This window comes from Bos mutus, chromosome 17 (assembly GCF_027580195.1).
Source record: "Bos mutus isolate GX-2022 chromosome 17, NWIPB_WYAK_1.1, whole genome shotgun sequence".
In the NCBI taxonomy this organism is placed as follows: domain Eukaryota; kingdom Metazoa; phylum Chordata; class Mammalia; order Artiodactyla; family Bovidae; genus Bos; species Bos mutus.
Genome location: NC_091633.1, coordinates 35,495,075 through 35,519,843, shown reverse-complemented (window position 1 = coordinate 35,519,843; position 24,769 = coordinate 35,495,075). Strand labels below are relative to the sequence as shown.

The 24,769-nt window shown below is 35.1% G+C and overlaps 1 protein-coding gene across 3 annotated transcripts in view; it reads left to right on the top strand.

The window, feature by feature from the left end:
• Window positions 1-24,769, top strand: part of FSTL5 (follistatin like 5) — an 875,401-nt gene that overhangs the window by 734,476 nt on the left and 116,156 nt on the right. For 2 of the 3 annotated variants that reach the window (XM_070385609.1, XM_070385608.1), the window contains exon 10: window positions 23,086-23,112. The exons of the other annotated variant lie outside the window; for it this stretch is intronic. In XM_070385609.1, the coding sequence (XP_070241710.1) occupies window positions 23,086-23,112 (27 nt within the window). The remainder of the gene's footprint in view (window positions 1-23,085; window positions 23,113-24,769) is intronic. 3 annotated transcript variants of the gene reach the window in all.

Sequence of the window (24,769 nt, the reverse complement as noted above, 5' to 3'; positions counted from 1 at the left end):
TGGAATACGTATTGTGAAAATTTGTTTCAGTGTGCTACTGGAACACAGCTAACATGACCATTCAATATAAGGTTGAATAATCTTCCTTTTCTCATCTTTCGATAAGTATTTGGTATAATGGCATTTCTCAAAAGATTAGTGTTACTTGATTTATTGTCTATTTGAACCTCTAAAATATTATTTTTGTAATAAATAATCATATTAAAATAGTCAAGAACTAGATTATGCCTTAGGCTGTTTATGCCTATTAATTTGTAACCAAAAAATTAGAGCAAAACTGGCAATGAAAAGACTCTATTATAATAATAGTTAAAAGATAATCTACTGCCAGCTTTATGTTTTGTGGCCCTTAAGCAACTTTTACTTCATACCAATTGGTGCAGTGTTGGCCAGTACACAATTCTCAGATTAGTCTCAGAGACTAATCTGAGTTTATTTTGTTTGATACTTAAATAAGTGGGTACTCTGTTCATCTGTTTATTTTTAGAATATATTATTTCACTCCAGACTATTTGGTTAGTCTCATATTTTTAGCACATGCTTACTTTATTTTGCTTTTTAAAAATTATTAGGGAAATTAACTCAATTAGAGATAGTGGTATAAATGAAATTTTAATGAATCCAATATTTGAAGATACTTGGCACAGTGTCTAGCACATAACAAGGACTCAATAAATGTGTTCTGGTTACTGATATTGTTATTATTCTGGGCCATTAATTTTTAGCTTTAAATTAATTATTTAAATTTAATATTTCCTTAAATATATTGAAAAATGGCTAAAATTATGTAATGGTAAAAATGGGTAAAAGTGAAAAATCCTAGGGATAGGACTATTCAAGAAAGAGTTACAGATTAAATATTTTATATTCTGTTTAACAGAAAACTATTTTGAGGTTCAGGTTTATTTAGGGATTGCTTATACTTTTATCAGCATGTATAAAAACTGCCAATTTGTTTACTCTTGTATCTTATACAGTGTGTAGCTTCTGTGAAGCTTAATTCCCTTTTTGAATCTCACAGTCACAAGAAACATTTTATGCTTGTTTGAAAAAATGCTCTTGGAACATAAGATTTCAGGATTGTATTCAAATCGTATCATTTTCCTTTGCCATTCCATCTTGTAGAAAGTGAAAAAGACAAGTTTCATAGTGAATGTTAGTTAAAAAATACATACTCATATATGGGAGGGAAATAATTTTTATATCACATTCCCAAAGTCATGACTAACAGCATCTTATTTTCAAGAGTGAGCGATAATTAGAGGTTACGTGAGTGGAGTCCTTGTCGTATCAGAAGACTTCGGCTGAAAATGCTTCACGTTTCAGCACCACGTTCACTCTTCACTTAGCATGGTTGGCTACACGGCTTGGCCTAGTTATTTCTCTTCCTGTCACTTCCCTCTCATCATCTTTGACCCCGTTCTTCTCTTCTCTGTGCCAGTCACTGTAGCAGCTCGAGTATTGCTGCTGTCTCCTGCCCTTTTCTCAGTGCTGACAATGGAATGAAGAAAGGCAGCTGGCATTGTACTCTCTTATCACTACAGAATCTGTATTAGTTGGGATAGGGACAGGAAAGGAGGGGAGAGGAAAGATAAAGGAGAACAGAAATGTTTCTTTCTTGCATAATTTTCCAGCATTTGGTCTCCAGTGACAATTTGAGGTAATTATTCAGCTGGCAGGAATAACAACGATGTTTCAAGTGAAGAAGACAGTGTATTTAAAGTAATATGGGCAGTAACTCCAAATTTCTAATCTTAATGTGTAGTGGTAATTTGTTTACCTGGCTTTAGAAACTGATATCACTTCTTCATGCTTTAATTTTCCCTTCTAACATGATGAGGAAGAATTTTGTTTCTCAATCTCATCTTCAGGCATTTACAACTAGTGAGGACAATAACTCTATGGATAAAACGTTAGGCTCCTGAAAGGGTAGAGATTTAAAATCAGGTTGATGTATGGCAAAACCAATAAAGTATTATAAAGTAAAAAAAATAATTAAAAAAAAAAATCAGGTATCATTATGACCAGGAGTCTTAATGAGACAAGGTCCCATCACTTCACAGCAAATAGATGGAGAAACATTGGAAACAGTGGCAGATTTTATTTTTTTGGGCTCCAAAATCACTGCAGATGGTGACTGCAGCCATGAAATTAAAAGATACTTACTCCTTGAAAGATAAGTTATGACCAACCTATACAGCATATTAAAAAGCAGAGACATTACTTTGCCAACAAAGGTCCATCTAGTCAAGGCTATGGTTTTCTCCAGTGGTCATGTATGGATGTGAGAGTTGGACTATAAAGAAAGCTGACCGTTGAAGAATTGATGCTTTCAAACTGTGGTGTTGGAGAAGACTCTTGAGAGTCCCTTGGACTGCAAGGAGATCCAACCAGTCCATCCTCAAGGAAATCAGTCCTGAATGTTCATTGGAAGGACTGAAACTCCAATACTTTGGCCACCTGATGTGAAGAGCTGACTCATTTGAAAAGACCCTGATGCTGGGAAAGATTGAAGGCAGGAGGAGAAGGGGATGACAGAGGATGAGATGATTAGATGGCATCACCGACTCAATGGACATGAGTTTGAGTAAACTGCAGGAGTTGGTGATGGACAGGGAGGCCTGGCGTGCTGTGGTCCAGGGGATCGCAAAGAGTCGGACATGACTGAGCAACTGAACTGTAACTGTAAGAAGCATAGAATAAAAAGAAAGAAAGAAAGAAAATAGAAAAGCAAAACCTGTGGAAAACTTGAGATAGTTTTCTGATTTCATTACATTGTCCTCTCTCTTTAAATATACTACCGAATTTTTTTAACTTTTAATTTAAATATATGTGTGTGATCAGTGGCCAAGTTGTGTCTGACTCTTTTGCCAACCCCACAGACTGTGGCCCTCTTGACTCCTCTGTCTGTGGATTTCTCCAGGCAAGAATACTGGCGGGGGTTGCCACTTCTTATTCCAGGGGACCTTCCTGACTCAGGGATTGAACCCATGTCTCTTGCATCTCCTGCATTGACAGGAAGATTTTTTTTACCACTGGGGAAGCCCATATGTGTGTATAAATATATAAATATATATATATATATATGCATGCACAATTTTAAGGTTATTTTCACTTATACTTATTGCAAATACATACAATATACAATATTACAAATAGGCTTCTTTTGGGAAATATTCACTATTATTTTATATTTTTCAGATTCCACATATAAGTGATATCACACAGTATTTATTTTTTCTGTCTGATTTATTTCACTTAGCATACTGCCCACTAAGTCCATCCACGTTGCTGCAGATGGCAAAATTTCACTCTTTAATGCCTGAGTAATATTCCATTATATGTGTACATATGCCATATCTTCTTTATCTGTTCAGGTTTTCCTGGGCATTTAGATAGCTTCCATATCATGGCAATTGTAAATAATGCTGTTATAAATAGCAGGGTGCATGTATCTTTTCAAATTAAAATTTTTGTTTTTTGGATATGTATCCTGCAGTGGAATTGCTAAGTCATGTGGTAGTCCCATTTTTAGTTTTGCAAGAAACCATCATACTCTTCTACAGTGACTTACATCAATTACATACCCACCAACAGTGAATGAGAGTTCTCTTTTCTCTATATCCTCCCAACATTTGTTATTTGTGTTCTTTTGATGACAGCCTTTCCAAGCTATGAGATGATATCTCATTGTTTTGATTTTCATTTCCCTGATGATTAGCAATATTGAGCATTTTTTCATATTTGCATTTCTTCTTTGGAAAAATATCTATTCAGTTTTTCTGCCCATTTTTTTTTAATATGGTTGTTTTTGTTTTTTGTTTGTTTGGGTTTGATTTTTCTGGTTATTTGTTTTTTGATATCGAGTTGTATGTTGGATATTAATCCCTTATCAGTTATATCATTTGCAAATTAAACCACCCCAAGTTTCACTTTGTTCATCTAAATAATATTTTTAAAACAGGTAGATACATTCTAATAACTAGGAAAACATAGACTAGTAAGTGAAAATGCTGTGAAAGGTTGAGAATAAAACATCTTGTGGTGTCATCTTAGTAGGACCTGCCATTCCCTCCCCACTAATATGAGCAAAACAAAGAAACCTGTGCTTTTTTTTTTTTTTTAATAAATACTACTTTTCGAATTACATCAGAAAGAAGGAAAACTATTCTAGTCCAAAAAAAACGCTAGGAAAGATGTCCAGTTAACATTGAAATGGCCAGTGCAAAATATCCTATTCAACAAATGACTCAACGAACAAGTTAGACATGTCATGTATAGTTAACTCATCTTGGGACCATCAGGATGTTTTGTAATTTGATAACAAGTCTTCCATGATTAAGCTGAAATTCCTTTATAAATTTTATTGTTAGTTTATAATCCTCCAATTAATATTTTTACATCAAATTTTTTACTGTGTAACACATATTTGGGTTCTCTATCATAAAATTGTATGAGAACTAAGATGTATTTCAAGTACTTTCAGAAAGAAAATTTCAGGTGCAGGATTAGTCATCCTTTTAACCAAGTACTTGTGGTTTTAGTGCTATAGGGTGGGGATTTAGCAGATTGAGAATGTTAGGTTTTACATTATTGTTTAAAAGCAGATAAAAAGCAATATGAAATTTGCTTTATTCAATACAATGCAAACACTTGAACCAATTTTAAAAAAAGACAAACTGAATTTACCAAGAAACTTGCCATTGGCTTGCTAATAAGGCTTTTCATATTTGACAAAGACTGTCTGAAAAGACATGTAAATATCTCTTCCTTCACAGTGTGTATATGTAAATATTAAACTATTTCTCTTCATTAAAAAAGCAATATATATGAACCATATTACTGCTGCAAGGTGCTTCATTTTGAGTAATAACGTAAGGTTATTCCCCTTGTGGGTCACAGCCTTGTCATAGTGCATGGGCTTGCATAACACAATGAAGCTACGAGCCATGTTGTACAGGGCCACGTAAGATGGTTGGGTCATAGTGAAGATTTTTGACAAAATGTGGTCCACTGGAAATGGAAATGGTAACTCACTACAGTATTCTTGTCTCAAGAACCCCATGGACAGTATGAAAAGACAACAAATATGACACCAAAAGATGAGTCCCCAGGTCAGAAGGTGTCTGATATGCTACCAGGGAAGAGCAGAGGGCAATTACTACTAGTCCCAGAAAAATGAGGTGGCTGGGTTAAAGCAGGAAAGATGCTCAGCTATGGATGTGTCTGGTGGTGAAAGTAAAGTCTGATGCTATAAAGAACAGTATTGTATAAGAACCTGGAATGTTAGGTCCATGAATCAAGGCAAATTAGATGTGGTCAAGCAGGAAATGGCAAGATTGAACATAGGGCATCTTAGAAATCAAATCTACCTTAAAAATGGACAGTTATGTAAGAATTTAATTCAGAGGATCACTATATCTACTACTGTGGGCAAGAATCCCTTAGAAGAAAGAGAATAGCCCTCATTATCAACACAAGAGTCTGAAATGCAAAACTTGGGTACAACCTCAAAATGACAGAAAGATCTCTGTTTCCATGGCAAATAATTCAACATCACACTAATTCAAGTCTGTGCCCCAAGCACTGATTCCAAAGAAGCTGAAGTTGATTAGTTGTATGAAGGACTACAGCAGCTTCTAGAACTAGCAACAAACAAGATGCCCTTTTCATCAGAGGATTAGAAGGCAAAAGTAGACAATCAAGGGATATTTGGAGTAATAGCAAGTTTGGCCTTGGACTACAAAATGAACCAAGACAAAGGCTAACAGTTCTTTGTAAAGAGAAGACTCTGGTCACAGCAAACACCCTTTCCAACAACCCAAGAGACAACTCTATACATGGCCATCACCAAATGGTCAAGCAGAAATCAGATTGATTTTGTTCTTTGCAGCCAAAAATGAAGAAGCTCTATACAGTCAGCTAGCAAAATCAAGACCTGGAGATAACTGTGGCTCATATCATGAGCTCCTTATTGCAAAATGTAAGTTTAAATTGAAGAAAGCAGGTAAAACCACTAGGTCATTGAGGTTACACCTAAATGAAATCCCTTATGATTATACAATGGAAGTGATGAAAAGATTCCAGGGATTAGATCTGGTAGGCAGAGTGCCTGAAGAACTATGCGTGGAGGTTTGTAACATTGTACAGGAGACAGTGGCCAAAACAATCCCAAAGAAAAAGAAATGCAAGAAGGCACAGTAGTTGCCTGAGAAGGCTTTAGAGAGAAGAGAAGAGAAAGAAGAGAAGTGAAAGGCAAGGGAGAAAGGGAAAAACATACCCAACTGAATGGAGAGTTCCAGAAAATAGCAAGGAGAGATAAAAAGACCTTATTAAATGAACAAAGCAAAGAAATAGAGGAAAACAATTGAATGGGGAAAGCTAGAGATGTCTTCAAAACAGTTGGATTAACAAGGGAACATTTAATGCAAGCATGGGCATGATAAAGGACAGAAACAGTAAGGACCTAATGGAAGCAGAAAAGATTAAGAAGTGGTGGCAAGAAAACACAGAACTATACAAGAAAGGTCTTATGACCTGATAACCATGATGGTATGGTAACTCCCCTAGAGTCAGACATCCTGGAGTGTGAAGTCAAGTGGGCCTTAGGAATCACTACCAATAACAAAGCTAGTGGAGGTGATGGAATTCCAGTTGAGCTATTTAAAATCCTAAAAGATGATGCTGTTCAAGTACTACACTCAATATGGCAGCAAATTTGGAAAACTCATCAGTGGCCACAGGACTGGAAAAGGTCAGTTTTTATTCCAATCCCAAAGAAGGGCAATTATAAAGAATGTTCAAACTACTGTACATTTGCACTCATTTCACATGTTAGCAAAATTATGCTCAAAAATCATTCAAGCTGGACTTCATTAGTACATAAACTGAGAACTTCCAGATGTATAAATTGGGTTAAAAACAGAGGAGCCAGAGATCAAACTGCCAACATTCATTGGGTCATGGAGAAAGCAAAGGATTTTCAGTAAAACATCTACTTCTGCCTCATTGACTACACTAAAGCCTTTGAGTGGATCTCAACAAACTGTGGAAAATTCTTAAAGAGATGAAAGTATCAGACCACCTTATCTGTAGCTTGAAAACCTGTATACAGGTCAAGAAATGAGCTAGAATCATACATTGAACAACAAACTAGTTCAAAATTGGGAAAGGAGTATGACAAGGCTGTATATTTTCATCTTGTTTATTTAACTTATATGCAGAGTACATTAAGCAAAATGCCAGGTTGGGTGAATCATAAGCCAGATTCAAGTTTGCCAGGGGAAATGTCAACAACTTCAGATATACAGATGATACCACTGTAATTGCCAGAAACAGAAGAGGAACTTAAGAGCTTTTGATGAAAGTGAAAGAGGAGAATGAAAAGCTGGCTTGAAATTCAACATTCAAAAAAACCCTAAGATTATGGCATTTGATCCCATCACTTAATGGAAAACAGAAGGGGAAAAAGTGGAGGGGGTGAAAGGTTTTATTTTTGTACTTTGGCCACCTCATGTGAAGAGTTGACTCATTGGAAAAGACTCTGATGCTGGGAGGGATTGGGGGCAGGAGGAGAAGGGGACGACAGAGGATGAGATGGCTGGATGGCATCACTGACTCGATGGACGTGAGTCTGAGTGAACTCTGGGAGTTGGTGATGGACAGGGAGGCCTGGCGTGCTGTGATTCATGGGGTCGCAAAGAGTCGGACACGACTGAGCGACTGAACTGAACTGAACTGAACTAAACTGAAATCAGTGTGGACTGCGACTGAGCCATGAAATCAAAAGACACTTGTTCCTGAAGTGAAATCTCTCAGTCGGGTCCAACTCTTTGCAACCCCACGGATTGTAGCCTACCAGACTCCTCCGTCCATGGGATTTTTTCAGGCAAGAGTACTGGAGTGGGTTGCCATTGACTTCTCCAGGGGATCTTCCTGACCCAGGGATCGAACCCGGGTCTCCCTCATTGTAGGCAGACGCTTTTACCGTCTGAGCCACCAGGAAAGTCTGACAAACTAGAGAGCATATTAAAAAGCAGAGATATCACTTTGCCAACAAAGGTCCATATAGTTAAATCTATGGTTTTTCCAGTTTTTCTGTACAAATGTGAGAGTTGGTTCATAAAAAAAGGCTGAGTGTCAAAGAATTGATGCTTTTGAATTGGAAAAGACTCTTGAATGTCCTATGGATGCAAGGAGATCACACAGTGAATCCTAAGGGAAATAAACCCTGAATATTCTTTGGAGGGACTGTTTCTGGAGCTGAAGTTCCAATACTTTGGCCACCCAATGTAAAGAGCAGACCCTGATGCTGGGAAAGACTGAAGGCAAAAGGTGAATGGGGTGGCAGAGGATAAGTTGCCTAGATAGCATCAGCAACTTAATGGATGTGAATTTGAGCAAACTCTGTGAATTAGTGGAGGACAGGGAAGCAGGGAGTGCTACAGTCCATGAAGTCTGGAAGAGTTAGATATCACTTAGCGACTGACAATAACATAAAGTTCTTATCTTTGAAGGTATATTTCTCTGTATGTTTAACAAAAAATGTGTGTACATATGTATATAAACATATATGTTGTCCATATACATGCACTCATGTGTGTGCATGTCCTAGACATTATTCTAAGCAATTGAAATTAGTTTGCTTATTACATGCTCTTAAAATCCTCATGCTGTCTTATTTTCTGTTATATTTCGTGTATTTCCTTAGAAAGCTTTTCTAAAAGAAGTTAACACCTATTAATTTATAACCAGCTTATTTTATGAGACTTCATGCATTTTCTACATGAACATTTTCTCAGACAGTGTGAAGTCCAACATAATCTTTTTAATCTTTTGACGGCTAGTAATTTTTGATGTTAAGTTTATGACCTACTTCTGTGATTATCCTGTTTAGGTGTCTTCTGCCTCTTAGTGCCCTGCCACTAATATATTTTATAATGTCTTTAAAGATGAACAAATGTAATTGAAGTATAAACTTATATATTCAACCAGAATGCTTTAAATATCATGGTATTTAATGCATTTGTGGTTTGTAGTTGTAATGTGTAGCTTCTCTCACAAAACATTTATCTAAAAATCTTCACTTATCTGAATGATAAGTAACTTTTTAAAGTAGTCAATTTCCTTCAAAGAATATATATCTTTTATTTATACCATATTTAAATATAATTAGGTCTACATTTTAGTATTTAAAATGTATTGTGTGTGCTCAGTCACTTCAATCGTGTTCAACTCTTTGTGACACATGGACTGTAGCCCACCAGGCTCCTTTGTCTATGGGATTATCCAGGCAAGAATACTGGAGTGGGTTGCCATTTCCTTTTCCAAAAATACACGATAAAATATAAATATATACTATAAAATATATTAAATATGCATATTTGAAGACATATTCCATAGTGGGGAGTTCAGGATATGAAAGGAATAATAAAAATTGCTAGAAATAATACTCTTTTATAAAAACTATATTCATTGATAGATTTTTAAAGTCTACCATCTTTAACTTTTTCTTTGGACATATGCTGTTAATACACAAGTCTTCTATTTTCCTAAGAAATTTGTTCTCACTTATGATGATACAGAGAGTCCTCTGGTAGCCCTAATGATACATTAGAATATGCTTTTAAGCAATGTTTTGTTTTGGCAACATCTTCATTAATTTAATTTCTATAAGTGTGCTGATCTTGTGTTCTACTTCAGTTCAGTTCAGTTCATTCACTCAGTCGTGTCCAACTCTTTGCGACCCCATGAATCGCAGCACGCCAGGCCTCCCTGTCCATCACCAACTCCCGGAGTTCACCCAGACTCACGTCCATCGAGTCAGTGATGCCATCCAGCCATCTCATCCTCTGTCGTCCCCTTCTCCTCCTGCCCCCAATCTCTCCCAGCATCAGAGTCTTTTCCAATGAGTCAACTCTTCACATGAGGTGGCCAAAGTACTGGAGTTTCAGCTTTAGCATCATTCCTTCCAAAGAAATTCCAGGGCTGATCTCCTTCAGAATGGACTGGTTGGATCTCCTTGCAGTCCAAGGGACTCTCAAGAGTCTTCTCCAACACCACAGTTCAAAAGCATCAATTCTTCAGCGCTCAGCCTTCTTCACAGTCCAACTCTCACATCCATACATGACCACAGGAAAAACCATAGCCTTGACTAGAAGGACCTTTGTTGACAAAGTAATGTCTCTGCTTTTCAATATGCTATCTAGGTTGGTCATAATTTTCCTTCCAAGAAGTAAGTGTCTTTTAATTTCATGGCTGCAGTCACCATCTGCAGTGATTTTAGAGCCCCCCAAAATAAAGTGTGACACTGTTTCCCCATCTATTTCCCATGAAGTGATGGGACCAGATGCCATGATCTTCGTTTTCTGAATGTTGAGCTTGAAGCCAACTTTTTCACTCTCTACTTTCACTTTCATCAAGAGGCTTTTTAGTTCCTCTTCACTTTCTGCCATAAGAGTGGTGTCATCTGCATATCTGAGGTTACTGATATTTCTCCCGGCAATCTTGATTCCAGCTTGTGCTTCTTCCAGTCCAGCATTTCTCATGATGTACTCCGCATATAAGTTAAATAAGCAGGGTGATAATATACAGCCTTGACGTACTCCTTTTCCTATTTGGAACCAGTCTGTTGTTCCATGTCCAGTTCTAACTGTTGCTTCCTGACCTGCATATAAATTTCTCAAGAGGCAGATCAGGTGGTCTGGTATTCCCATCTCTTTCAGAATTTTCCACAGTTTATTGTGATCCACACAGTCAAAGGCTTTGGCATAGTCAAGAAAGCAGAAATAGATGTTTTTCTGGAACTCTCTTGCTTTTTCCATGATCCAGCGGATGTTGGCAATTTGATCTCTGGTTCCTTAGGAGATAGATATATACATATATAGCATCATGTCCCAGGTACTACTTAAAATGTGCTATGATCATTTTCTTTTTAAAATTATCTAGTTCATCCTATTGTCTCTGTTCTAGATGATGAAGTTAAAGCAAAAGCAAAAGTAACTTTGCTACCTACTTAAAATAGTACAGTGTGTAAATGAATTAATTAGAAGGCAATATTTTTCTCTTGTATATCTGTAGCTGCTGCTGCTAAGTCACATCAGTTGTGTCCGACTCTTTGTGACCACATAGATGGCAGCCCGCAAGGCTCCCATCCCTGGGATTCTCCAGGCAAGAATACTGGAGTGGGTTGCCATTTCCTTCTCCAGTGCATGAAAGTCAAAAGTGAAAGTGAAGTCGCTCAGTCCTGTCTGACTCTTCGTGACCCCATGGACTGCAGCCTACCAGGCTCTTCCATCCATGGGACTTCCCAGGCAAGAGTACTGGAGTGGGTGCCAGTGCCTTCTCCTATCTGTAGCTACTTACCCACTATTTTTAATGATGTCACTGTTATTGTTTGTTATGTAAAAGGCACGGCCAGTCATTTCTGTGAAGAATTCTCAAAAATCAAGTCACTTCCTGACATCAGTAGGCTTAGATATTCTGTATTAAGAGAAGCTTAAGTATTGGCAGTCTGGACAAGAGGATGTTAGAAATATTTTCTTGAAGTTTGCTTAGAAAGCAATCTGTAACACTGTGTGGTGTACAACATGATCCTAATGATCCCCTTCTTCTGTTTCACTTACTCTTGTAGTTTCTTCCTTCATTCATCCATCATCTATGTAATCTCTTACACCTACTAATCACAAATTCCTGATGCTTTCCTCCTGCATCCCCTGACCCCCTTGGCAAACACAAATCTGCTTTATATATCTGTATGTCTTTTTATGTTTGAAAGGTATGCTCATTTGTGTCATGTTTTAGAGTCTACATATAAGTCATAATATATTTGTCTTTGTGTTTCTGACTTACTTCACTTATTATGGTAATCTTTAGGTTCATCCATGTTGCTACAAACAGCATTATTTCATTCTTTCCATGGCCTTTTTTTTTTCTTGTTAATGGCTGAGTAATAGTACTATATATATATATATATATATATATATATATATAACATATTTTCTTTCTCCATTCATCTGTTGATGGAAATTTAGATTGCTTCCATGTCCATTATCCTGGCTATTGAACACAGGGCTGCTTCTATTAATGTAGGGTTGCATGTATGTTTTAATATTACTTTTGCCTGGGTGTATGCCCAGGAGTGGGATTTCTGAATCATATGGTGACTTTATTTTTATTTATTTTTTTTTTTTTTTTTTTTGGTGACTTTATCTTTAGTTTATGAGGAATCTTCATATGTTTTCCATAGTGGTTGTACCAGTTTACAAAACCATCAACAGTGTGGGATTTTCCACAACCTCTGCAGCATTCATTATTTGCAGACTTTGTAATGATATGACCATTCTGACTCATGTAAGGTGATACCTTGTTGTAGTTTTGATTTGCATTTCTCTAATAATTAGCTATATGAGCATCTTTTCATGTGCCTATTGGCCATGGGTATTTCCTCTCTGGTGAAATGTCGATTTAGGTCTTCTGCCAATTTTTTGATTGGGTTGTTTGTTTTTTATTGTTGTTGTTGTTATTGAATTGTGGGAGCCGTTTGTATATTTTGAAAATTAAGCCCTTGTTTGGTCACATGATTTGCAAATATTTTCTCTCAGCCTGGATGTTGTCCTTTTTTTGTTTATGTTTTCCACTGCTGTGCAAATGGTTTTAAGCTTAATTATGTCCCATTTGTTTATTTTTGCTTTTATTTCTATTGCCTTGGGTGGCTGACCTAAGGAAACATTGGTGCAATTAATGTCAGAAAGTTTTGCCTGTGTTCTCTTCTAGGAGTTTTATGCTGTCTTGTCTCATATTTAAGTCTTTAAGTCACTTTGAGTTCATTTTTTTGGTATGGTACGAGAGTGTGTTCTAACTTCATTGATTTACATGAAGCTATCAAACTTTCCCAAAAACACTTGGTGAAGAGACTGCTTTTCCTCCTACTTTGTCAAAGATTAATTGTCCATAGGCATGTAGGTTTACTCAGGCTCTCTATTCTGTTCCATTGATACATATGTCTGTTTTTGTGCCAATACCATGCTGTTTTAATTACTATAGCTCTGTAGTATTGTCTGAAGTCTCAGTTGCTTATGCCTCCTGCTTTGTTTTATTCATCAAGATCTCTTTGGCAATTCTGAGCCTTTTGTGGTTCTATATAAATTTTAAGATTATTTGTTCTAATACTGTGGAAAATGTCACGGGTATTTTGATAGGTATTGTATTATCTATAAATTTCTCTGAGTAGTTTGGGCATTTTAGCAATATTAAGGCTTTCAATCCAAGAGCATAGGATATCATTCCATTTCTTTGACTCATCTTCAGTTAGCATTATTAGTGTTTTGTAGTTCTTATAATTTAAGTCTTTTACCTCCTTGGCAAGGTTTATTCCTAAATATTTTATTTTTGATGCAATTTTAATAGGGGTTGTTTGTTAGCATTCTCTTTCTGATATTTCATTGTTGGTTTAAATAAATGAAGCATATTTCTGTTAATCTTATATCCTACTGTGTTGCTGAATTCATTTATCAGTTCTTGTGGTTTTTGTGTGGAGTCTTAGGGTTTTCTGTATATAGTGTGACATTACCTTCATATAATGACAATTTTTCCTCAACATGGCAATAATTCTGACATTGTCTTGGTTTCAATCCAATTCCTTGGTTGTCAAGAGTATACTCTCTCTGTCTGTTTAAGCTCAAGGATTTTTAAAAATATATATGAGCATTAAACTGGCAACATTAAGCAGTCAGAGATGTGTCTCCTTTCGGAACCCAGAAACCAACTTTACGTAATCAGACAATGATTGACTCTTGCTTCTCCCATGGGTTGCATAAGTCTTCCTCCTTTTCTTATTTTCTTGAATCCTGATCTCATTATCACAGCCCTAATTCTGTGTCATGGTACCTTTTGCTATGTATTCTTACAATTTTGGTTCTCTGTGCTCTTGATTTTCTAGTGTTTCTTGTGTTCGCAGTTTCTTGAATCAGAAGCACAATTTCTGATTCAAATTACCCTCCCCTAAAATAATATTATTATCCTCATCAGTTCATTGAGATTAAAACCACGGAGTCACGGCGAGTTTCTGGATTGTACGCCTTAATGTAATCTTGGCACTATTGCCTAATCAACTAATGCTGGACACTAGATTGGAAATCTGTAGTCCTTGGATTATTGTCTTCAGTCAGTGCTAAAAGAGTGACAGTTTCACTTAAAATTGGCTTTGAAATTGGCATATGGAAGGCAGTGTATTTGGCATATTTTATATAGCTTTCTACCCCTAAAATAGTATATTTTAAATGTCTCATTTTCTTCACCATATGTACATTCCAAGACATTTTGACTAACCACACATTTTTTCAGATACATTAAATTTTTATCTATATTTTCTTTTGACTTTGCCCTTTTCATTTGCCTTCTGAAGTTAAGTCAATTTTTTAAGTCCAAATGGAGAAACAGTCAATAAGACAGCTAGCTAAAATGTTACCCTCACATAAAAGTAGCTTATCAAAAAGTGTTTTGCACTAATGAAAACCTTACACTTTCAAAAGAGAAGGCTAATAAAAAACTTACTTAGTTGAAAGGCCAAGCAATTTACACATAAGTAGCCAAGGAAAATAGTTGTTCAGTACTATAGCATGCTGCTCCATACTTGATGACAATATTGCTGTTGTTTATGTAATATTCACCCTCCACATGCATTTTCTCATAGAGATGGCACATACAACATGACATCCATCATTTGAACATAACTGAAAGTTCCTAATTTACATAATAATACAATTTATTAAAAGGGTCTTAATAAAAGCTCCTAGTGTCTAGGCATCTGTTCCATTGAACCGTATTTTCATTATAAGATATACATTATCTTCAAAAAGAATTTTACATTCCAGTTAAGTCATGAATAATGGAGGTATATAGATTTGAAGTTTTCATTATCTAATTATAAAGAAAGGATTTTGAGAGAGATTATGTATGGTAAATTACAGAATGCCACAGATGTTTCACAGGATTCCAAATGTAGATAAAAAGTGTTATTTAACTCAACTTTTGGTTCCAGGCAGGCTACCTATAGATAAAAAAGCTAAGCTGGAACTTCAAGGCCAACCACGTGTAAATTAGGTGAAGAATTTTGTTGAGGGTATTCCCGCAGGTATAACACGTATAACAATGAAGAGATTCAAAATGACTTCATGTTCATGATGTGACTTTAGGATGACATAGGCATATCGTGGAAGCCCATGTGTGCTATGCTAAGGATTTTGAGCTTACACAAACACACACACACATACAAGTACATTATGTTTCTAAGCAAATGAGTGGCATCGTCAAGCCTCTGTTTATTACAGATAGCTGTTTATATTGTATGAAGGATAAATTGATGTGACAAAATAAAGGCATTCTAATATATAAGTAGCTGTCAAAAGTGTAAAAATTATTATGAAATGACATTCCAATAGAAATAATGGATAAGGACATAAGTAGAAGAAAGTTTTATTTATATATTTGCTAACAGTCAATATAATTTAAAAGCAAACCTAGTATATTTGTGAGATAATATTTATTCACATTTGGTAAGCTTGCATATATGTGTGTATACATATACACATATGCAGAAACAGTTCACCCTGAGTATGATGGGATGAACTTTCATGGACAACTGGTAGTAATGACAGCAACCTTTAAGAAGTCAACTTTGGTAACACGTGTCAGTGTCTCTAAACATTCCCAGTCTAACTTTGTACAATCAATAGGTCATGTTCTAAACAGACAATAACAATAAATGACATTTTTAAATTAAGTAATTTCAGAATAAATTTTATTTTTCTATTATTTATCTTCTTGATCTAGGAATACTATAGGGTCCTATCTAGCATAATTTTAATGAATGTTATAGTTGATATGCTATACACTTTGATTTTAGTAAATTATTGATATACTATACTTTGGGGTATTATAAATAAAATCTTTTATTGGGTCTTCTAATTCTTACATAAGAAAGTGAAATTTGGAGTATTTATCTTGTGTCTTATCACCTAACTGAACTCTCTGGTTATTTTTATGTGTAAATTTAATTTAATCTTTGTGATTTTTTATCTTCAAATTTAGATCATGTTATTTACAATTTTACAGTACTTTATATTTGTTTCTGGATTTAATAAATTGTTAAGTTCATCAAATTTAATTTCTAGTACCAATCACAATCCCTTATTCGATTATTAATTTATTATCCTTGTTTTGTTAAATGTTAGAAATTTAACACACATTTATATTAACATGTGTGTTAATATTAATGTTAATTCTAATATTAGAATGTGCCTCTGCTTATGGGTTGCTAGGTCACTAAGAGTATATTGCACTTAATAATATGTGATGCATTTTGTGAGATTCTGTTTTCAGATTTAAGCTGTATTTATCATTCTCATTTTACGTTCTAATATATCAAGTGAATTGATTTCTTAATTAAATTTCTACCAAATCCTTTCATTCCAAGAGGATTCCTGTCTATGATCAAAATTTTAATATCCTGGTGAATTTCACTTGCATTTTATTTGTAATTTCTGTTAGTTAAAGTGTCTTGTAATTCGTTTTACTTTGCTATTATTATCAATTAATTGGCATCTCTTCTTCTGACTTTACAAAATGAATAGGGTTATTGTTACCATCTTTCTAAACTCCACATTGATGTATAGAACAGTCTTATGGACTCTGTGGGAGAGGGAGAGGGTGGGAAGATTTGGGAGAATGGCATTGAAACATGTATAATATCATGTATGAAACGAGTTGCCAGTCCAGGTTCAATGCACGATACTGGATGCTTGGGGCTAGTGCACTGGGACGACCCAGAGGGATGGTATGGGGAGGGAGGAGGGTGGAGGGTTCAGGATGGGGAACACATGTATACCTGTGGCGGATTCATTTTGATATTTGGCAAAACTAATACAATTTTGTAAAGTTTAAAAATAAAATTAAATTAAAAAAAAAACAAAAACAAAATGAATAGGCATGTTTTCATCTTGATCTGCATTCTAGAAATGTTGAATATAACAGGAATTATATAAACTTGGGAGTTAATAAATACACTTTATAGAAACCTTATACCCTAAGATAATCTTGAGAAGAAATTATTTTTGAAAATGGTTTAATTAGCACCATGATTATTTTTATTCAGATTTATTTTTTGTGTTCCATTTGGATATTTATAGCTCCTTGGAATTTATAAAATATGTTTATAAAATATAAAACTATAAAAACTTATAAATAAATTCAATAGAGCTTATTGAATTTCCTACCAGAAAAAAAATCTACATTCATTTAAAATTAACATAACTACAATCATTTCTTCTTTCTTCCCTCTCTCCTGCCTTCTCCTTCTTGGATTTTTTTTTCTCTCTCTCTTTCTCTTTCATTTATTTTGTTCAGCAATGCATTAATTAATTATATGCACTATCTTTTCACCAAAACTCTTTGGGTTCACATGTTGAATTTTATTTTTGCATTTTTGTTGCTTAATAAGAGTTATAATTATATTTGATTTTTAAAATATTTCATTTTTTAAATGATTTTGTATTAATAGTTTTAAATATTTGTAACACATTTTTATATTTGCTTTATTGCTTTCTGAAGATGTCTAAGCAATTTATGGTTATTGAATCTACCTCCAGAACACAGCAAGTCTTTCAATTTTCAACTTACTTTGGGACTGCTCTTGAATATCTCTCAAGAAAACTTGAAAAGAAAATACTTCCTGTTTTTATCACAGAACATTCTGTGATATTATTATTATAAAATATAATAGTATATTATATATAGTATATATATAATATATAATTAGTCTTTTATAATAGTATTATTATAAAAATACTAATTCAGCAATAATAATCGTGTCATTGTAACTTTGTGTTTTTCCTCTTCATTTATCAAATACTGAAGGTGACTGAGTCAAAGCAGAATATGAGTGTAGCTTTATGAATGTTGTATCTAATACTAATAGTTTGTCTCATATTTTAATACTGTGCTCTAAATTTATATAATTTTAAACTCATTACATAGTGCTTTGAATTTTATTTTATCTGGTGTTAATATTACAAGTCATGTATTTCTTGTACTTTCTCACATGTTATTGCCTATCTTGAAAATGTCTGCCCTTAGACCTTTAACATAGCAGTGTTTTACCATACCACCAGGGCTTATGCATGCTTTTCCTATGTCTGAAAGTCAGATTCCTCCAACCCTCCCTGTGTGCACTCTTTTTCATGTTTTAAATTTCCTCTTCAGCATCATCATTAGGGAGAGATATTTTCCCCAGATTCACTGATCATGTGTAACCCACTCATTAAAAGCATTCAGGGTACTATGTTCCTTTCTTTCATAACACATTAAAATTTTAATTGTGAAATTATATAATTTGAATCTTGTTTTTTCTTTTTCTTCACCCTCACCTTAGCGACTCAACAGCTACCATATAAACACTATTAGCACAGAAACTAGGTCATCCTTTCCTGTGTAATGTAGTACTGAATACAGTGCCTGGCGCATGATATGCACACTTCATACCCCTTGGATGAAGATATGAGGAAACATAAGTCTACTTACCTTTGTTTACAGGAGAGAATCTCAAAAAAATGCTTACTCTATGAAAATTAATTTAAAAAATATAATAGGTACTAAAACATACATGACATGGTCCTCAAGCCTCCAGCAAGGAGCACTGGAATCCAGTTTTCGCTCTATGACACTGACGGTCAGGGTTTAGTTTTTCCAAGAGCAATTATGTTTAATATCATTAAAATGTGCACAGAGTAATCAGATGTGTATGAGCTTTGCCTTTAGTTTCATTTCCTTTTCACTAATATTGTTTTGCTTTAAAAGTGTATGTGTATGCCCAAAACTTTTATAAATCTAAATCAAGTATATTTCAAAAAATGAAATTATATACAATTGAATAAATTTGAATTAGTAAGAGAGGCAGGCATTTTGCTGAGAATATTTTTAGTTGATATTTACTTTCATACCTGCCTTAATATTTTAACTTTCCATTTATTTAGTTAGTTCCTACACAATAGTTAATAGGCCTATTGTACAGGAATAATTTAATAAGAACTGTTTATTATGCATTGATTGGAGAAGGAAATGGCAAGCCACTCCAGTGTTCTTGCCTGGAGAATCCCAGGGATGGGGGAGCCTGGTGGGCTGCCATCTATGGGGTCGCATAGAGTTGGACACGACTGAGGTGACTTAGCATTATGCATTGAAATTAACAAGATATATTTAGGTTTATTGCATTTTCAGTTAAGTTCATCACTCAGTCCTGTCTGACTCTTTGCAACCCCATGGACTGAAGAACGACAGGTTTTCCTGTCCATGTCTAACTCTTGGAGCTTGCACAAACACATGTCCATAGAGTTGGGGATGCCATCCAACCATCTCACCCCCTGTCATTCCCTTCTCCTCCTGCCTTCAGTCTTTCCCAGCATCAAGGTATTTTCCAATGAGTCAGTTCTTCTCATCAGGTGGCCAAAGTATTGGAGTTTCGGCATCAGTTCTTCCAATGAAATTTCAGGACTGATTTCCTTTAGAACGGACTGGTTGGATCTTCTTGCTGTTCAAGGGACTCTCAAGAGTCTGCTCCAACACACAGTTCAAAAGCATCAATTCTTTGGTGCTCAGCTTTCTTTAAGGTTCAACACTCACATCTATACATAACTACTGGAAAAATCATAGCTTTGACCAGACAGACCTTCATTGGCAAAGTAATGTCTCTGCTTTTTAATATGCTGTCTAGGTTGGTCATAGCTTTTCTTCTAAGGAGCAAGCATCTTTTAATTTCCTGGCTGAAGTCACCATCTGCAGTGATTTTGGAGAAAAATAAAATAAAGGAACATTTATTGTGCCCCCAAAAATAAAGTCTCTCACAATTTCCATCTATTGTTTCACCATCTATTTGCCATGACATGATGGGACTGAATGCCATGATTTAGTTTTCTGAATGTTGAGTTTTAAGACATCTTTTTCACTCTTCTCTTTCACTTTCATCAAGAGCTCTTTAGTTCTTCTTTTTCTGACATAAGGGTGGTGTCTTCTGCATATCTGAAGTTATTGCTATTTCTCCCAGAAATCTTGATTCCAGCTTGTGCTTCATCCAGCCCAACATTTTGCATGATGCATTTTACATACAAGATAAATAAACAGGGTGACAATATACAGCCTTGACGTACTCCTTTCCCTATTTGGAACCAGTCTGCTGTTTCATGTCCAGTTCTAACTATTGCTTCTTGACCTGCTGATATATTTCTCAGTAGGCAGATCAGATGGTCTGGTATTCCCATCTCTTGAAGAATTTTTCACAGTTTGTTGTGATCCACAGAGTGAAAGTCTTTGGCGTAATCAATAAAGCAGAAATAGATATTTTTCTGCAACTCTCATGCTTTTTTGATGATCCAACAGATGTTGGCAATTTGATCTCTGGTTCCTCTCCCTTTTCTAAAACCAGCTTGAACATTTGTTCATGGTTCGCATACTGTTGAAGCCTGGCTTGGAGAATTTTGAGCATTACTTTGTTAGCATGTGAGTGCAATTGTGTGGTATTTTGAACATTCTTTGGTGTTGCCTTTTTTGGGATTGGAATGAAAACTGACCCTTTCCAGTCCTGTGGCCACTGCTCAATTTTGCAAATTTGCTGGCATATTGAGTACAGCACTTTCACTGCACCATCTTTTAGGATTCGAAATAGCTCAACTGGAATTCCATCACCTCCACTAGCTTTGTTCATAGTGATCCTTCCTAAGAAACACTTGACTTCACATTCCAGGATGTCTGGCTCTACATGAATGATCACACCATAGTGGTTATCTGGGTCATGAAGTTCTTTTTGTATAGTTCTTCTGTGTATTCTTACCACCTCATCTTAATGTCTCCTGCTTCTTTTAGGCACATACCAATTATGTTCTTTATTGTGCCCATCTTTGCATGAAATGTTCCCTTGGTATCTATAATTTTCTTGAAGAGATCTCTAGTCTTTCCCATTCTATTGTTTTACTCTATTTCTTTGCATTGATCAGTGAGGAAGGCTTTCTTCTCTCTCCTTGCTATTCTTTGGAACTCTGCATTCAAATGGGTATATCTTTACTTTTCTCCTTTGCCTTTCACTTCTCTTCTTTCCTCAGCTGTTTGTAAGGCCTCCTCAGACGACCATTTAGCCTTTTTGCATTTCTTTTTCTTGGAGATTTTTTTTTTACATTTATTTATTTATTTTTACTTTACAATATTGTATTGGTTTTGCCATACATCAATATGCATCAGCCACAGGTGTACACATGTTTCCCATCCTGAACCCCCCTCCTACATCCCTCCCCACACCATCCCTCTGGGTCAAGATTGTCTTGATCACTGCCTCCTGTAAACTGTCATGAACCTCCTTCCATAATTCTTCAGTCACTCTGTCTATCAGATGTAATCCCTTGAATCTTTTTGTCACTTCCACTGTATAATCATAGGGGATTTGACTTAGGTCATATCTGAATGACCTAGTGGTTTTCCCTACTTTCAATATAAGTCTGAATTTGCCAATAAAGAGTTCATGATCTAAGCCACAGTCAGTTCCTGGTCTTGTTTTTGCTGACTGTGTAGATCTTCTCCATCTTTGGCTACAAAGAATATAATCAATCTGATTTCAGTATTGACCATCTGGTGGTGTCCATGTGTAGAGCTGTCTCCTGTGTTGTTGGACGAGGGTGTTTGCTATGATCAGTGCATTCTCTTGGAAAAACTGTTAGCCTTTGACCTGATTTGTTTTGTACTCCAAGTCCAAATTTGCCAGTCACTCCAGGTATCTCTAGGCATCCTACTTTTGCATTCCATTCTCCTATAATGAAAAGGACATCTTTTTTGGGTGTTAGTTCTTGAAGTTTGTAGGTCTTCAGGGAACCATTTAACTTCAACGTCTTCAGCATTACTGGTCAGGGCATAGACTTGGATTTCTGTGATATTGAATGGTTTGCCTTGGAAATGAACAGAGACCATTCTGTCGTTTTTTGAGACCGCATCCAAGTACTGCATTTCGGACTCTTTCGTTGACTATGATGGCTACTCCATTTCATCTAAGGGATTCTTACCTACAGTAGTAGATAACATGGTCATCTGAGTTAGAGTCACCCATTCCAGTCCTTTTTAGTTCACTGACTCCTAATGATGGTCACTCTCGGCCATCTCCTGTTTGACCATTTCTATTTTGCTTGACTCATGGACCTAACATTCCAGGTTCCTATGCAATATTGCTTTTTATAGCATCAGACTTTACTTCCATCAACAGTTACATCCACAACTGGGTGCTGTTTTTACTTTGGCTCCATCTCTTCATTCTTTCTGGAGTTATTTCTCCACTATTCTCCAGTAGCATATTGGGCACCTACAGACCTGGGGAGCTGATCTTTCAGTGTCCTATCTTTTTCCCTTTTCATACTGTTCATGGGGTTCTCAAGGCAAGAATACTGAAGTGGTTTGCCATTCCCTTCTCCAGTGGACCATGTTTTGTCAGAATTCTCCACCATGACCCGTCCATCTTAGGTGGCCCCACATGGCATGGCTCATAGTTTCATTGCATTAGACAAGGTTGTGGTCCATGTGATCAGTTTGGTTAGTTTTCTGTGATTTCGTTTTTCATTTTGTCATTCATTGCATACCATGTTGAAGTACTACTTATGATTATTAAGAATTTTAAAATTATAACTGCTTCAATTATTAACTTTTAAGTATTACCTCAAATAAATGAATAGTTTTAACTACTATGCATGTTTTAAAGATATATTTTAACAAAATTAGCTTAAATATCCCAATGTTTTCAGTGATGCATAATTTTTTGTTGTTTATTAACATAATCTCTACTGTAAAGAAGAATTGGCTATCAAGACATAAGCCAAACATTATCATACTCCCAGCATTTTAATGTTTTGTTAGAGTAGATTGTTGAATTCACCTTCACTATTCTTAAATGCATGTTCTATCTTAGAGATTGTGACCTCTTTGATAGTTATTTTTATTACTATGTAATTGATTCTCACTTTACTCATTTTTCTTTTTCTCCTTTTTCTTTCAAACATGCTGCAGTAGCTAACATATTATGGAGAGAAGAAGGTACTAAGTTCCATTATTTTTTATATTATTGTGATTATTTTGCTTACTTGATATATTTTTTACTATCAGTTCTAATAATTGCCTTATTCATTTCTATTTTCATTAAAATTTTATTTGAGTGTAAACCAGTATTATTCTCTAAATGGCTACCATTTAAAATATTTATAGATCCTCATCAGCTTGATTTATTATTGATATATAATCAGGAGGTTATGTTACAATATATGGAAATGCTTTTTAAGAGTATAGAATTAAAATTAGTCAAATAAATGAAAGCAAACTTGGTTAAACATAATTTATATATTAAGCCCTGATTTAGATTAGAAAAGAAAAAATTAGAAAACTATTACCTTATGAATGGAATATAATAAATGAAGAAAACAGGTTATTGCAACTTCTTTGACAGTCTAGTAGTTAAGAATTAACCTTCCAATGCAGGGATTGTAGGTTCAATCTCTGGGTAGGGGCATGTGATCCCACAAACCCTGTGATCAGAAACCCAAGACAAAAACACAAAGAAGCAATATTGGTTAAAAAAAAAAAAAAAACTCAATAAAGATTTGAAACAATCTGCATCAAAAATAATCTTTAAAAAAAAGGGGGAAAAAATGGGATATAAACTTAAGTAACTGGATTCAAATCCAGTCTGTACCAGTATGTAAACTAGAGTCTCTTTATTTCACAAATTCGTCATCTCAGAAGTAAGGATAGTTGTTAGTTCTCAACAAGGTTGTTTTATCAACTTTTTAAATTATAGTTTGCACTCAATTGTGCTAGTTTTTCTTAATTAGCCACAAAAGCCAAGTGGCAGTGTTTACCCAGAATTTAAATATCCCGAGTGCATTACTTAAATTCTTAGAAAAGTGTGGATAAGTCATCATTACACTCTTGGAAGGCAATTATCAAAGTAATTGCCTACACAAACCATTGTAGAAAAACTTCTTTGTTTCCTATTGTAGACTCTTATATGAATTGGAGTCACAGCCACCTGGAGGACCATGCCTCAGAAGGGTTAATAAATTCTGAAATTTAGCCATCTCAATTTTATTTTCAAAGATGAGCATAACACATTTTTTTTTCTCCCTTGGTATTTCTTTCTCCTCAAATCTTCTGTAAAGGCCCTAAACTCCAGTTTACTAAAGAGCTATTGGAGTAATTTTACCTTCTCGTTTTATTCCACTTGGATATTTCACATTTGAATGTACAAATTCAATCATTACTGAAACGGATATTATTATGACATGATTAACATATATGTTAGATGCTTCTTTAGACTCTCTTATTTCTTGAGACCAGACAAATATTTCTCTGGGTATTATAAAAATGGATTTTATTTAATCATTATAAAGGGAAGGAATAAAACCCAAATATTCAGAGATCATGTACCACAGGTTTAGCTTGATCACTAATTGCTGTGGAAATTAGAATGAGTCATTTTACCTCTCTGAGCCAGAATATTTTAAAACAATGCTTGAAATATAGTTTGGCACCCTCCTTGCAAATTTGTGATATGTAAATCTCTTTAAAATAGCTAAAACAACTCTTTTTTATAACTTGAATTGATGTCATTAACATTAGTACTTTATAATAATCATTAGTATGTAATAATAGTATAATATTATTCAGGTGTCCTTTAAAAATACAGGAGACCTCCAGA